The sequence below is a fragment of the Lynx rufus genome, unplaced genomic scaffold, assembly GCF_022079265.1.
Source record: "Lynx rufus isolate CCGP_SWC_20201006 ecotype Redwood Valley unplaced genomic scaffold, mLynRuf1.p SCAF_7, whole genome shotgun sequence".
Lineage (NCBI taxonomy): Eukaryota > Metazoa > Chordata > Mammalia > Carnivora > Felidae > Lynx > Lynx rufus.
This window is the reverse complement of record NW_025814889.1, coordinates 21,377,644-21,394,176: the sequence shown is the minus strand read 5'-3', so window position 1 is coordinate 21,394,176 and position 16,533 is coordinate 21,377,644. Positions and strand designations below refer to the sequence as shown.

Below are 16,533 nucleotides of genomic sequence, written 5' to 3'. Positions count from 1 at the left end.
ACCATACTAATTTATTACTGCCTTTTTTTTTTTAATGGCAGTGGCAACCCTTTTAAAAAAATTTTTTTTTTAACGTTTATTTATTTTTGGGACAGAGAGAGACAGAGCATGAACGGGGGAGGGGCAGAGAGAGAGGGAGACACAGAATCAGAAGCAGGCTCCAGGCTCTGAACCATCAGCCCAGAGCCTGACGCGGGGCTCGAACTCACGGACCATGAGATCGTGACCTGAGCCAAAGTCAGATGCCCAACCGACTGAGCCACCCAGGCGCCCCTATTACTGCCTTTTAATATATGTCCTGGTATATGATAAAACCAATTCTTTCTTTTTTTACTTTCAAATATTATTGGCATGCATATGCATTCATTCTTCCAGATAAAGTTTACTATTTGTCAGTTTCCAGAAAAGAAAATGTGTCGGGATTCTAAATGAGATCCTAAATGCATATATTAATATGGGAAGCATTAAAATCTTTGTACTGCTGACTTTCCATCAAGGAAAATGGCGTGTATCTTCATTAATTCAGATCTCGTTAAAATTTTATAGTTTTTCTTGTGTATTTCTTATTAAATCTATTTCTAGGTATTTTATGCCGTGTGTGGCTATTGTGAATGTATTGTCTCGTGGTAACACAAAATAGATAAACTTCAAAGAACTGTCTGAAAATATAATTGAAACTCATTCCTGTTCAGTAATTACCTAGAGCCTCGCTGAGAGAGACATTATACACAAATGTTTCAAAGATGAAAAAAAGGGGAGAGGGGGGTAACCCTTGGCCTGTACCAGGCTGGAAAATGTAATGTCTACCTGGACTGTAGCACAGGGACTCTGAATGGAATCCATTTTGATGTTAGGCCATCGCCTACGAAAACCCTTTTCAGAACTTACTAGGAGGTTGTTTTTCAAAGATGTTATTTTCTATATTACATTTGTCATCTGTATGAAACTCCCAAAGAGGAAATTCCCTGGTCTTTGTTCCTCCTGAGAAACCGCTTTGTGCTTTTAGCGAGCGGACCCTATTATAAATCATGTAACTGATAGCATTTCCCTCTGCATTGTCTGCTGGAGAGCTTAGCGTCAAATTTTCACCCACTGCTAACAAATGCATGGGATTTTCATGGATGCGTTTGAATTCTAAGCTTATTCCTGGCCCTGGTGAACTTTCTTTCCGACACTTAGGCCTGTTTTTCATTTATTTTTACCTTGTTACATCTTATATATCTCTGTAATCCACTTTAAATGCGTTCTGGATCAAAACAGACTTGAAAATGCTTAGACGGGTTTGCATCCTATAATCTATGCTCCAGTTCATGAAATTGCATGATAAATGTAATTGCCCCACCATTTGATATAAAGAGCTTTATTTTGAAATAAGGAAATACAAATTCTTTGAAGTTACATGTCGGCTCATACAGAATCATCTCAGCCTTCACTTCTAAAATCAAGCTGACTTTTAAAAACCTTCGAGTAAAACGGTTACAATAAACGTGAGACTCAAAGCCAGACTAAGATATATATATTTGATGAGAGTCATCCCATTACTAGTTTTTATTCATCATTTGAAATGTGTCTGTTCCCCATTTTGTTCTGAATACCGAAAACACAATTTCTGACAAAGATTGACTCGATTTCTACATTTAGAAGTTTCTAAAGAAAGAATTTTTAAGCTAAATACATTCAAAATACTCTTTTCGTGACCCAGCATTAAAACGTGTAAAAGGAAATCAGAATTGTTTTGAACTGGAGGTATAGTTTCAAGTAATCCAAGACAGGACAGGAGACAAACAGTTCACGGGAACAGGTTTGAGAAAGGTTTTCGGGTCGGTGAAGGATATTAAATGGTGTTCTTAACAGACATACACTTTAAAACATATGAACACAAATTTTTAGAAAGGAATTTGTAGTACTAAAATCAATCTAGAAATGTTCGAACTATCAATAATCCTACTTTACAAAAGTGAGACAAGGTGACTGAAGACATTGAACACCACTGAGTGTATTTAGCCAAGTGCCCCTGAAGCATTCTGGGCATGAAGAATGACAGTCATGAGGCCCCGGTATTGTCCCGGGAACAGCAGCTGGGTGGTTTTACACATGATTCCCAAAGGGCACAGAGGCTCCTTAGGGAACAGTGGAGAGGATTAATTTTGACAATAATAAACTTTACATGAGGGCCAGGGAGCATAAAATGATCCAATCAGACTGAACTCTTGCCAAGAGACTGAAATCAGAAACACAACCAAGTTCAATCCCAGTGTCCTCATTTCTACGCAGACAGAAAGAACATTTCTCATACTTTTATTTAAAGAAATAAAACCAATTAGTGAACTTCAGAGAAAGCGTATCTAATGAACTTCTCCCGTGAACCCCTGTTTGGTCATTTGATCGTTTAGAGGTATCTGTAAAGATCTGCCTCTCTACTCCTTAACTTCATCAGCCCGCCTGGATGGAACATGAGGTCAACTATGTAGACCTCAGGAGGAGGGAGAGCCCCGATCAGTCCCTTACGAGATTCATTCATCAACTGAACTTCATTCCAAGCTCTGCCATACTCCCCACGAACCAGAGAGCAGCCGATGCCAATTTTATCAGCCAGAGCCTGTGGGAGAAAACACAAGACCGACCAAAAGTGAGGAGGGAGAGGAGGGGAGAAAAAAAATCCTGAGCTCTAAGACCCATCTTGTTGAAGGTGAAATCTACAACTCTTGCAAAGAAGTGCTTAGAAAGGAGGCTGGAAGAAAAAAAAAAACAAAAAACACGTGGAATATTGTGATAGGAGCCAATACAATGTGACAAGTTCCCTTCTTCCTCGAGATCCTGTAGCCTCAACAATCTCTGTGTAGGTCCTGCTGGGAAGTGACATTTTTCAGGCAGTTACACGGCATTGTATCAGCACAAGATTGATAACGTCATTGGAGGAAAGCTATTCCGCGGGTTTTCAACACTAGTGCATCTATCAATCTTTCCGTGCTTCTAGGCTGCTCTGGGGGTGTGATACGCAGTGGGATTGAATGGAGGGATCAAATTGGTGGGAACCTATTTCTTGCCGATTTGTTCCGTGTGATGGAAATCGTGCCGCGAGCAGGAGGAGCTGGTTGGCCGGGGACGGTCCTGCTCTGCTGGGGCTGTCTGCTGCCACTTCCTGAGTTGTGTAATGTTCCTTGGAAGTGGTCTCTTCAGTTCGTCCTGGTTTTGAGGTTATTTACAAAGTACCTGCAAAATAATCTGGAAACTGGGGCGTCCGGGTGACTCAGTCGGTGAAGCATCCGATTCTTGACCAGGTCACGATCTCACCGTAAGGTGGGTACGAGCCCCACGTTGGACCCTGTGCTGACAGCTCAGAGCCTGGAGCCTGTTTCCGATTCTGTGTCTCCCTCTCTCTCTGCCCCTCCCCTGCTCACACTCTCCATCTCTCTCTCTGTCTCTCTCAAATTAATAAGCAAACGTTAAAAAATAATAATCTGGAAACTTCTTTGCCACATCATGATGGATTGAGAGAGCTGGCTCAGACTTGCGTGGGTTTGAATTTCGGCTCAGCCACTCCCTGGCTGCTGTCACCGCAAAGGACTCAGCCTCTCTGTGCTTCCGTTTCTTCGTCTGGGAAATGAGGATAACGGTAGAACCTCCTGCTTAGCAGGTTGTAAGGATGAAGTGGATTAAAACGTGTCAAGTGCTTAGGGCTATGAGCCCCGCACAGAGCAGGTGCTCAATAAATGCTCCTAACCAGAGGAGGCAGGAATCGCGTTGTTTTAATCACCTGTTTATATATTCATGTGACTTACCGATTACGTACTGTGTCGTGATGGCACCAGGCAGTCTTGGGTGGACCAAGACGATTAAGACATGGTCGTCATTCTTCGGGCCTTACCTCCTATCTAGGCTGAGCCTGCCTAGGAAACCGTCAACTCTCACGTAACAGTATCCAAATGTATGGCACTCCGTGGTGTTGTCATTTATGATACGAAATACATGTTTGGTCTTCGCCCATTTCTGCACAGAACTCCTAAACCCTTGGGATTTCCTAAGTGATGAGCGCCATAAAAGTGTCTTTTCTCAATGAGGTGGCTTTTGGACCACACCCAAGGGTGGGGATGGTTTGGCAGGCGAACCAATCTTGCAACTGGAGGGTTAGAACTTTCAGCCCCACCTCCCGACCTCTGGGGAGAGGAGGGGGTTGCAGGTTGAATCAGCCCCCGGTGGCCAATGACTTCATCAATCATGACTATGTAATGAAGCCTCTATAAAAATCCAAAAGGAGAGGTTCTGGAGAAGTGCCGGGTTGGTGACCACATGGAGATTGGGGAGAGTGGTGTGCCTGGAGGGGACACGGAGGCTCCAAGCCCTCTCCCCATACCATTCTTTTTTTTTTTTTTTTGAGATTTTTTTTTTCAACGTTTATTTATTTTTTTTGGGGGACAGAGAGAGACAGAGCATGAACGGGGGAGGGGCAGAGAGAGAGGGAGACACAGAATCGGAAACAGGCTCCAGGCTCCGAGCCATCAGCCCAGAGCCTGACGCGGGGCTCGAACTCACGGACCGTGAGATCGTGACCTGGCTGAAGTCGGACGCTTAACCGACTGCGCCACCCAGGCGCCCCTCTTTTTTTTTTTTTTTTAATGTTTATTTTTGACAGAGAGAGAGAGAGACAGAGCATGAGTGGGGGAGGGGCAGAGAGAGAGGGAGACACAGAATCCGAAGCAGGCTCCAGGCTCCGAGCTGTCAGCACAGAGCCCAACACGGGGCTCGAACCCACGAACTGCAAGATCATGACCTGAGCCGAAGTCAGATGCTCAACCGACTGAGCCACCCAGGCGCCCCAACCCCATACCATTCTTCATGCGATTCTTCTATCTGGCTGTTCCTGAGTTACATCCTTTTCTAATAAACTGCCGATCAAGTCAGGAAAATGTGTCTGAGTTCTGGGAGCCGCTCTAACAACTTAATCAACCCTGAGGGGGCTGTGTCCAGGGGAACCTCCAATCTGTTGGTCAGAGGCACAGATGACAACCTGGGTGAAGCGTGTGTGGCCGGGAGGGGACAGTCTTGTAGGACTGAGCCCTTAACCTGTGGGATCTGACATCATCTCCAGGCAGGTAGTGTCAGAATCGAGTTGAACTGACCCAGCTGAGGTCGGAGGATTACCTGAATGCATAGAAACTGCCCACCCCGATCCCCGCCACCCCTCCCCCATTGGAATTGGTACCAGAATCATCTTACATTCACTGTCTTGCAGGGTAGAGAGCCAAAAATAAACATGCTTTCCAAAATAATGGTTACTGATCTCTTAAACTCCACGGCAAGGCACTTTAAATCATCACAATAATCCTGTGAAATAGATACTATTGCATTTCCCATTTTATGGAGAGTAAAACCAAGGTCGGATAATTTTCCCCAAGGAGGTCACAGTAAGTGGTGACCTAACGTGGAAGGCAGGGGATCTGTCTCCAGAGTCTGAGTCCTAACCTCAGGGTGACGCTGCCTCCCACTGAGTTGAATGAGTTCTCATCTGAAAGTCTGGATTTTCTTTGTGAGGTGGGAAACAAGGTTGTCTGCTCAGAGAAAGAGGTAGAGATGAAAAGTGTTAGTAGGAGGAAAGACAGATGCGGGGGCACAGCTGCTGAGGAAAAAAGAGAAAAGCCTGTGACCAGGAGATGGAAAAGGGTGACACCTGAATGTCCACCTGAGTTGGGCACCCTGAGGTGGCTGTGGCGTCCCCCCACTGTCCTGTTCCACAGCCTGGGTGGCACAGTGGAAAGGGCAAGCCATCAGACTGGCCGAGGGTGGACTGGCGAGGCAGGGGAGAGGAAGGATGGGGTCAAGAAGATGAGGGAAGTTAGCGAATTCTAAGGTCTATGGATGATTTCTCTAGGCTGCTGTTCTTCTCATGCAGTCCCTCACACCGCCCCTAGGCAGACGCCAATTGCTTTCAGTTTCGCTCTTAAATCTCTGTAAGTTCACACCTCCTTTCACATCTTCATGGCTATGGCTATGGCTTTAGTAGAGGTCACCTGTATTTCTTGCTCCACTGACCTTCCAACTGGTCCTCCTGTCTCCAGTCCTGCCCCTGCTCTAATTCATTCCCCATTCGGCTGCCTGAATGGTCTTTCAGAATCACGTTACTGCGGGGTACCTGGGTGGTTCAGTTGGTTAAGTGACTTTGGCTCAGGTCACGTTCTCAGGGTTCGTGGGTTCAAGCCCCGCATCCGGCTCTGCACTGACAGTGTGGAGACTGCTTGGGATTCTCTCTCTCTCCCTCTCTCTCTCCTCCCCCCGCCTCCACTTGCTCATTCTCTCTAAAAATAAATAAACTTGAAATATATACATATACATACACATATATACACATATATGTATTTTTTATTTATTGATTGATTGATTTAAAAAAAAATTTTTTTTTAAATTTTTTTTTCAACGTTTATTTATTTTTGGGACAGAGAGAGACAGAGCATGAATGGGGGAGGGGCAGAGAGAGAGGGAGACACAGAATCGGAAACAGGCTCCAGGCTCTGAGCCATCAGCCCAGAGCCCGACGCGGGGCTCGAACTCACGGACCGCGAGATCGTGACCTGGCTGAAGTCGGACGCTTAACCGACTGCGCCACCCAGGCGCCCCTTAAAAAAATTTTTTTAACGTTTATTTATTTTTCAGACAGAGAGAGACAGAGCATGAACAGGGGAGGGGCAGAGAGAGAGGGGGACACAGAATCTGAAGCAGGCTCCAGGCTCTGAGCTGTCAGCGCAGAGCCCGACACGGGGCTCGAACTCATGGACCGTGAGATCGTGACCTGAGCCGAAGTCGGACGCTTAACCGACCGAGCCACCCAGGTGCCCCTATATAAGTATTTTTTAAATCATGCTCTCCCCTTAACAACTTTCAGTGGTCACTCATAGATTTTAGATCAAGTGCAAACTCACAAGGAGCTTTATACTCTGGCCCTTTAGCTGCATCTGACCCGTCCTCTTTCCTTTTTCCAGACAAACTATGCTACATTCCTCAAGTCGACCATGGACTCTCCTTCCTGTCATCTTGTATAAAATGTTTGCTTTGTTTAGAATGTTCTTGTCTTCCTTCTTTACCCGATGAAATCCTATGTATTCTCTAATACTCAGGCTACACATCACTTCCTCCCCTGAAACTTTCCCTGACATCACCTGAGAACCCACAAGTCTAGCCCTTGTGTGTATGCAGGGGTTATCGCTTTAGGAGATCCATATTCCCAGACCTTAGAAGAGCTCTTGACCTGTAGTAGGTGCATGATAAATATTGAATGAATATGCTTCCGGTAGTCTGACAAATATATACGCGTGTGTGCGTGTGTGTGTGTGTGTGTGTGTGCGTGTACACACACAAAACTAAGTGTGTGTATACACACACACACACAAATAAGTAAATCTAGGTGGCAGGATTAATATTAGCCAGTTAAATGTTAGCAAGTGGCTCACACTATTATGAGAAAGACAAACATCTTTACCTAAAGGCAAATGAGGCAAAATATCTCAAATACCTTGAAAAGCAACGCTCGATGATAGAAGATTCCTTTTTTGATCTGTCCAATTGGCACAACATTGGATTTAAGTTGAAATTTTAGTTCACTGATATGGAGTTCCCAGCTGAAATTATGGAGTTTCTCCTTTGACATTTTACCACCCATTTTTTCTGCCACGTACCTGTGTCAATGACATTGAGATCAAATCGATCGAGTTTCATATCCCATTTTAGATGCTTTGGGTGTAACTCTACGTACAGTTGTATGTGTAAAAGCTGCATTTCCTCTGGCTTTCTTATTTGCTTTACTTTTTAAACTTACTAGAAGTGGGTTAACATTAGGCTCACTGTATTCAAACTATCATATAGAGACTGAAACTCTCACAATTTCATTCAACACAAAGGAAGAAATGAATGCTAATCTTCACAATATTTATAACAAGAAACAAATCATATCACACAAAGTTCCTATCAACACAGTTTTAAAGCTTTATCTTGCCCTTGAAAAAATATTCACAAATGCTTCAATCTGAAATCCAAGGCATCGTGCTAACATACACGGTCCTTCTTTTAACGAATTTGAACTTAGAGATAACATGCACACATTGGAAATTTTTCCTTTGGATTCCCAAATATTTTCAAGTTTTCTAATTTTTCCCTGTTAAATTTTATTATTTTGGGGGGCGCCTGCGTGGCTCAGTCGGTCAAGCGTCTGACTCTTGGTTTTCTGCTCAGGTCACGGTCCCACAGTTCATGGGTTTGAGCCTTGCACTGGGCTCTGAGCACTGACAGCGCAGAGCCTGCTTGGGATTCTCTCTCCCTCCCTCTCTCTACCCCTGCCCTGGTGGGGCTCTCTCTCTCTCTCTCAAAATAAAAACATAACCTTAAAAATATAGATGTATTTGATTAAATTTTTTTTTGATTTAGAGAAAGATGGCGTTTAGGTAACACTAAAATGAGAGGAAGAGAGGAAGAAGGCAGAAGGAAAAATAAGTTGGGTGAGGAGTTGGAATGGATGTGCCGGGGCGTTTCTCCTCATTGGAGGCTCTCCCTGAAGAGGTCAGTAAACACGTCTACAAAAATCCTGTCAACTAAGGCTATACTGCATCTTGGAGTAGAGGCAGAGTTGCACATTTTAAGAAAAACTTTCGTCTTGGCGTGCAGAGAACCAAGCGAGGAAGAACAACGGCCGAAAACAGGAGGAAAGGTGGGGGAGAAAGCTGTCGCACGACCCAGCCAGGCAGACCGTGCTCAGTGTTGGGGACCAACAGCTCGGGGGCAAATCTCAGCATCCCCGTCTTGGTGCGGGCTCAGGTTTAAAAAAAAAAACAACAACGAAAAACCCACAATTATTTGGGAGTGATGAAAAGTATTCCCGATAGGAACAAAGCACGAGGACGTTTGGCAAACGCTGAAATGAGCTAGATCAGAGTTCTGCTTGAGTCATCACTTCTCAAGGACACCCGAAAAACGCCAGCAGCCAAAAATGTTCTCTTCCGGTTCTGGCTGACGAGAAGTCAATGATCTGGCGGCTGTTGTTTCTTGCGGTTGTCACATCCAGGTCTGATGAGTGCAGTGCACTTCAACTTGGAGAGGGTACAAGCTCCCGCGGAGGCCCCAGCTGTTGCAGGATCCACCTGCTCACCTAACTCACCTGCTCCTTCTTGGTGCCAGTGGCGAAGGCCACCCTCCACTTGAAGTGATTCCTAACCCCTCACAGCTACCACGTCAAGTTCTCAGGTTTCTCTTAGCGGACTCACACTAAATGCTCCAATTAAGAAGGCAAGATCGGGGCGCCTGGGTGGCTCAGTCGGTTGGGCGTCCGACTCCGGCTCAGGTCACGATCTCACAGTTCATGAGTTCGAGCCCAGCGTCAGGCTCCGTGCTGACAGCTCGGAGCCTGGAGCCTGCCTCGGATTCTGTGTCTCCCTTGATCTCTGCCCCCTCCCCGCTCCTGCTCTGTGTCTCTCTTTCTCTCAAAAATAAATGAACATTAAAAAAAATTTTTTTAAGGAAAAGAAGGCAGCCTCACTGGCGTCTGCAGGGTGTTGAGCCTGCCCAAATAGCCATCCCTCAGAACACTCACACCCCCACGTTAGAGCAACGTGCAGTGCAAAATATCAGACATAGGACATAAAAATCAGTGATGGTTGTTTGTATTAGAACATAATTTTTGAGTCTACAAATAATTCACAATACGATTCCTTTAAATTGTGAGCACCCCATCTACCTACGGAGTCATTTAATTTTCACACTTGATTCATTCCTTAGGATCACATTGAAGGATGGCTTTAGTGGTTTCGCTGGAGAAAATGACAAAAGCAAAAGCATTTTTCTTGAAGCAATTTCCAGCTCCTAGCTCTGATTCTTGGTGGAAATAGGACGTAAAATAGAAATGGAGCGTTTTTTCAATTGACTGTGTTTCTGCTTCAGAGTCAGCGGTGGGGTGCAGTTATTATGACGGAGTCGCCTGAAAACTGGCTAAAAAATGCAAACCGCTAACATCAGAAACTTTTTCTCAGAAACTGAAAATGTGCATGCATAGACAGAGACAACTGACTTACCTTGCAAGGACCTCAATCTGTTCCTTAATATTGGTTATGGGAAATATTGATTTGGTCACTTCATACACGTAAACACGGAAGTCAGGATCGAAGGGAGGATACCATTCTTTCTCGGGGCTTCCTTCTCCCATCAATTTTGGTAATGTCGAAACCTCTTCTTCCTCCTTCACTTTTTCCTCCTCTTTTTTCCCTCGGCCTTTCCTTTGAGGGTACACAGCAGCAATCAACGTCACAAAATGAACCACACCAACTGTGCTCTGTGTAATCTAAAGAACCCCACAGAAATAGATTATTTTAAACCTCAATGACCATATCATATGCCGTTTTCAAATTTTCGATGACAGGGATGGAGTTTTATAGCCTCTACATTATGCAGGAGAAATTAACTTTCAAGGTAACACTGCCTGATTGGTACATACGAAAGTCGTACGTTGGTCTTCCGTATAATTGCTTAGCAAGATGTCTGGTGCACAGTAGGTATGCAAGAAGCATTTATTGAATTGGGAGAAAATAGGTTGCTTCCTCAGGGAGTCGAAGCCAGTCTTACATCATCTCTTGCTTCAGTTGGGCCCTTCAGCAAGAAGAGTTTGCATCACCATTTTTAAGAAAAATTCCCCAGGGGTACCTGGGTGGCCCAGTCCCTTAAGCGTCCGACTTCGGCTTAGGTCATGATCTCACGGTTTGTGAGTTTGAGCCCCGCGTAGGATTCTGTGCTGACAGCTCAGAGCCTAGAGCCTGCTTTGGATTCTATGTCTCCCTCTCTCTCTCCGCCCCTCCCCTGTTCACACTCCGGTGTGTGTGTCTCTCTCTCAAAAGTAAATAAACTTTAAAAAATTTTTTTAAAAAAATTACCCAAAACATGGAAAAAAGCAAACCAAAATACGGATAGCACAGAATTTCCATGTCATGCAGGGGTGAAGACTTACCTGAAGTTTATCTAAAGAAATGTACTTAGTTCTGCACTTACGAAAACTGAAATGTACTTAATAAACAGTAAAGATACTGCTTAATTAAAATCTACTCTTAATTAATAGTTTCCACCCGAGAGAATTTGCTAGTTAACGTGTGTAGCAGAGATGCAAATGATTCCTGTCAGTGCAAAAGGCATTGCCAGCGGTCACAGCTTATTGTCCTGGAGGCTGTTAACCAGTTTTTGAAACGTAATTCTTTGTGTTCCTTCACTGGGGAATGTCTTTACCTCCCCCTCTTCATTGTTAAAGGATAGTTTCGCCCGAGAGAGATCACGTGGTTGATGCCTTTGGCAGTTGAGACACGTTGTGCCACTTCCTTGTGGCCTCCGAGAAATGCACCGTCATTCAAATTGCAATTTCCCGATATGAATTCAGATCCCACGATTCAGGTGCACTTCCTCGGGTGGAGCTACCTCACGAGAAAATTGCAGCCCTTGTTACACTAGCAGAACTGGAGGGGGGGACGAGGAAACCTCCATGTGAACTTCTATAGCCTTTGCTTACGTCTATTTTTTTCCTGCTGTTCCTGCATTGTATCTTTTACTAAAATAAACCTTAGCCATAATTATATTATATTATATTATATTATATTATATTATATTATACATAACATATATTATACATAACATATATTATACATAACATATATTATACATAACATATATTATATATAACATATTATATAACATTATATATAGACAATATATTACATATTATGTATTACATATTATATATTACATATTATGTATTACATATCACATCACATATCACATATCATATATCATATATTATATATAGACACACACAGACACACACCCATCCCCTAGCTAAGAAAATGGGGCCCGGCCAGGTGAATCTCCTAAATTGTGTCTTTGCAACTATTTTGCATTTTGTTCCACTAGCAGTAAATTAGAAGCAGGAATTATCTTTAAATATTTCTCGAAGTACAGGATGAAAGGGGGGGGTCAACCAAAGGCCATGTGAGTTTTCTCTTTAATTCATTTGGAGGAAGAAATACAAAAAATAGTCTTATTAATTGCTTTTGGAGCATTACACAAAACTCTATAATCACCACAAATACCCAACGTTTTGTATTTTTTAATTCAATATTCTATTTACTGCAGCTAAGTAGGGTCTAAAATGTACTCCCCATATATTATGATAAAATTTCTAAGCAAAAATTAATATTTCCAGCTCTATCATCTGAATACCTTTCTTGGGGCGCCTGGGTGGTTCAATTGGTTAAGCGTTGGACTTTGGCTCAGGTCACGATCTCATGGTTTGTGGGTTTGAGCCCCACGTCCGGCTCTGTGCTGACAGCATAGAGCCTGGAGTCCACTGCAGATTCTGTGTCTCTCTTTCTCTCTTTCTCTCTCTCTCTGTCTGCCCTTCTCACGCTTGCACTATCTCTCTCTCAAAAACAAATAACACAAAAATTTTTGAACACATTTCTTCTTTTGCAAGACAAATAAATAGAACATCTTCACATACATAGTAAGATTTTAGTAAATTGGGAGCCACCACGAGAAAGGTCAATTAGAATGGCGAAAAGCATATTTAGATTTACCTGCTCCTAAAGTTACAGGGTAGCTTTATAAGATTGGACAGCTTGACTCAGAGCACCTATAACACAAAGCAGGTGTACTTCTGAGTGTGTTGAGGTGCGAGAGGGGAATCATTTGGTACGTAGCAGACGAGAGCCAGCACGCAGGACTTAGCACATCATGGAGGGCAATCCTATTGAATGATTTAAAAGGGATAATTTACAGGAGCCTCCGAACTGTAGTTTCCTGCTGCTACAAACAGAAGTACTTCATTTGGACCTCTTTCCCATGAAGCCTGCCTGGGTATGTCAATAAGGGCTTCAATACTTAAGTGGATTTTATTTCTTCTTCTTCTTTTTGTTTTTTAAACATTTATTTATTTTTGAGAGACAGAGAGAGACAGAGCGCAAGCAGGGGAGGGGCAGAGAGAGAGAGGGAGACACAGAGTCCGAAGCAGGCTCCGGGCTCTGCACTGACAGCAGTGAGCCTGATGTGGGGCTCAAACCTACGAACCGTAAGATCATGAACCATGAGATCATGCCCTGAGCTGAAGTCAGACGCTTAACCGACTGAGCCACCCAGGCACCCCAAATGAATTCCATTTCTAAATCACTATGGAGACAAGTGCTAAGAAATTACAAAATTAACTCTCGTAAAATTAACCCTCAGAAAGAACACCAGTTTGCGATTACAGATAGCGGCACTTTTACCTTTCTTACCAAGACTTTAGCAAAACTACCTCAGAAAACAGAGAGTTACTGTGGGAATCCAAAACAATAAGGATATTTTCTATGTTCATCGGTGGGTGAGAAGGCAGGTAGCTAAACAGAAAGAGACATTTGTCTGGCTCCAAACTGTGTACTGACATTTTCAAAGTTTAATCACTTGCTCCTTTTTGATTCCATCAACTATTTGGACATAGAAGTTATAAGGCAAGGCTGCTGGGAGAAACGGAAGTCATGAAGCTGGCCCACGTGGGGTTTCAATTTAGGCAGGAAGATTTTGGTCTATGAAAAATTATCACAATACCAGGTAGTATTCGATAAATTCCACATGAGTGGTAAAAATAAGAAATTCGAGATGTTCCAGAAATCTATCCCAGTTGGGTGTCCTGTTCCCCCCAGTCTATTCCAAAAAGATGAGGAGAGAGCATTGTATAAAGTGGACACACAATGTATTCCGGGTTTAGAAGGATGTATGTGTGCATACGTGTGTGTGTGTGCGTGTGTGTGGTTTATTTTCTTATTTGTCAGTGTCCCCAGTAGGATGTAAGTTCTATGAAAACAAAGGTTTATGGTCACTGCTGTATCTCTAACGTGGGAACAACTCCTGATACCTAATACGATAACTATTTGCTGAACGAATGAAAAAATTCAAGAAAAGAAGGTGAGAAGGTATTTAAACGTGATTAAGATGTTAAATGTGATTAAGAAACAATATCTATTTCTGAAAGACTTTTGCAGTTAGTCAAGATTTGGGAGGAAGGGGGAAAAAACGGCTAAGCGAAGGTTAAAAAAAAAAAGCGGTTGAGGGAAATTCTTCAAAAAATAACAATGTTTTAGGAAGTCGTTATGATGAGATTCAAGATTGAGCGGCAGAAATGTTTAAGTATATGTTGTAAATTTCTAAAAGACTCCAGAGATGAACAGACTGGAAGGAAACAAAATAGAGACAGGAAAGCAATAAACTTTTAAGTGTGTATAATAAACTCATGTGCAATCAACTTAAATATTTATGAAATCTGGTCTGAATACAAAAATATGCTACAGATAGAACTTCTGATACACTCACAAATAGGTATAGTAAGTGTTTATTGTGAGGGGAATGGTCTTTATAAAGAAAAGCTTTAGAGGGCATATTAGGTTGGTCGGATTCAGTGAAGGCTAGGACAGTATCAAGATGGCGGCTGGATAAAGGCGAAACCAATCACGTCTCCTATGAGTGTTTTCCTGTGAAGGAGGGAACAGCTGAACGCTTCGCACAGAAGAACAATATAGTTGCTAGTCACCCAGCGAGAGACTGTCGCTTAAGGACTTTAATTTACATGGTACATGGTGATAATGTTCATGAGGAGAAAGAGACCAATCATACTTCCCCTGTCTGTATTGGGCCACCACACACATAACTGGTTTGCCTACTTCCTGTCCCCTCTCTTCCTTTCAAGACTTTGGCCACTTTGTGGTTCTAGATGTCTCGTCATTTTCCGCAGTACCTCTCAGTAACTTTTTGTTAACATCGCATATTCTCTACGACATTATCAGATGAGTAGAGTTAAAATGTGTTACTCTATCGTCAGGGGTCCAAAGTTCTCATAGGAACAAGACAAGAAGGGCTTACCAAAAGATAGACAACAGGGCAACACGATTATGACCAATCTATCCCCCCAGTGAACCCAGGAATAAGGAGGGGAAAGGGACTGGACGTATATGGGTCACTTAAGTATGCCAGGCAATGGTTTAGGCACTCGACACTTTCACTTACTCTTACAGCACCTCTGCGAGGAAGGAATCATCACTTCCATTTTAGAGATGAGAAAACCAAGGACCAGTGTTGACCGAATCCAAATGTATGTTCTCCTGTATGCTAACAACCTGTCTGAATGTTAGGAGCACGTCAGGGCTTATCTCTCAGTGGGGAGTAAGAGGCAAGAGTATGCAGAGACAAGGAGGAGACCGGAAATGGTGTGAGAAGAAATAATGATCCTCACTTGTTTATACTTATTCTCCCCGGGGCATATTGCCAGGGAGTCAAACCGCTATTCCTTTCAACAACAAGCCTTCAATATCTGAAAGAATTTGTGAGTATCTAATCTATAAATTTTTTTTGGTTATTATTTTTTATTTTTATTTTTTCAGGCGTTTGCCATGCCTACACAATTGCTGTTTGGACTTCATCTGGAGGATGATAGGAAATCGTTGTTTTGGGCAGAGTAATATGATCAGCCTTTCACTTTGGGAAGTTAATTCGGTGGGGGGGGGGTGGTCGCATGGAGGATGGGTTTCTGGAAGGCTAAATAAAATGCAGGAGGATCTTACAATAAGGGGGTTAGTGTGCTGAGATATAATACAAAGGCCTGAAGAGGGGAGGTAAAGGTGAAACTGAAGGGAAACAATGACTTAAGAAGCACTGAAGACATCGAGTGCATAGGGCTGAGGCTCATTCAGTGAAGGGGAGTAAGGAGAAGAAGGATTTTAAGATGATGCCAAAGCTTGAGCAATTGCATGGGAGGTGACATTCATCGGCATTGGGAACAGAGGAGGAGAAGGAGGTTTGGGAGTTGGGGGGAACAATGAGTTTCGTTAGAAACTCACTGTTTCCAAGCCAGCAGGACAGAGAAGCCAGGACTCAGGAGAGGGGCACATAAATGTCAACGGTAGCTTTATTTAAAAAAAAAAAAAAAAATTTTTTTTAATTAATAAAAAAAAAGAGCCAGACAGGCTGTAAGAAAAATAAGATAGTGCGAAAGAGCCAAGAACAGCAGAATCAGCAAAGATTTAAGCTGATGTGATATCAGAGATATCAGAGGGAAGATACACTTTGATTGATGGTGATAGGTACAGTATACGCATAACAGTCACTCATCAGACAAGTGCCTACCCTCCCCGATCAAGGGGGCAGAAAGCCGATTTTTCCCTAGGGCCATGGCTGGGTAGACCAAAGGGAGACACCTGCCCCAAAGCCAGCCAATGCTTTGGCCACTGAAGAGAAGGTGGTCCCTCTTACAAATTTGCACCTGATAGTTGTTGGGCTTTAGAACAGAAAGTTTGTTTGGAACCGGAGCCAGGTCTGTCCCATGGCAAACCAAAGTCACATACGCTACAGTTATGGGTGAGGCAATAACCAACAGAGGGTCAAGGAGGATAACAACGGGTCTGTAAATAAGATACCACGCACGTGGAGAGAGGAAGAGAGAGAACGAGAGGGAGAAAGCCAGAGAGACCCTACAGTTATGGACTTCATCCCAGCTCC

General features: G+C 43.3%; 1 protein-coding gene across 1 annotated transcript in view; it reads right to left on the bottom strand.

The window, feature by feature from the left end:
* Positions 1 to 1,407: 1,407 nt before the first annotated feature.
* ARMC3 (armadillo repeat containing 3) overlaps positions 1,408 to 16,533 on the bottom strand; it is a 100,530-nt gene continuing 85,404 nt past the window's right edge. The window contains exons 17-19 of the mRNA XM_047067020.1: positions 10,050 to 10,250; positions 7,505 to 7,667; positions 1,408 to 2,599 (exon numbers count right to left, since the gene is read on the bottom strand). Of these exons, the coding sequence (XP_046922976.1) occupies positions 2,390 to 2,599; positions 7,505 to 7,667; positions 10,050 to 10,250 (574 nt within the window). The 3' untranslated portion in view covers positions 1,408 to 2,389. The remainder of the gene's footprint in view (positions 2,600 to 7,504; positions 7,668 to 10,049; positions 10,251 to 16,533) is intronic.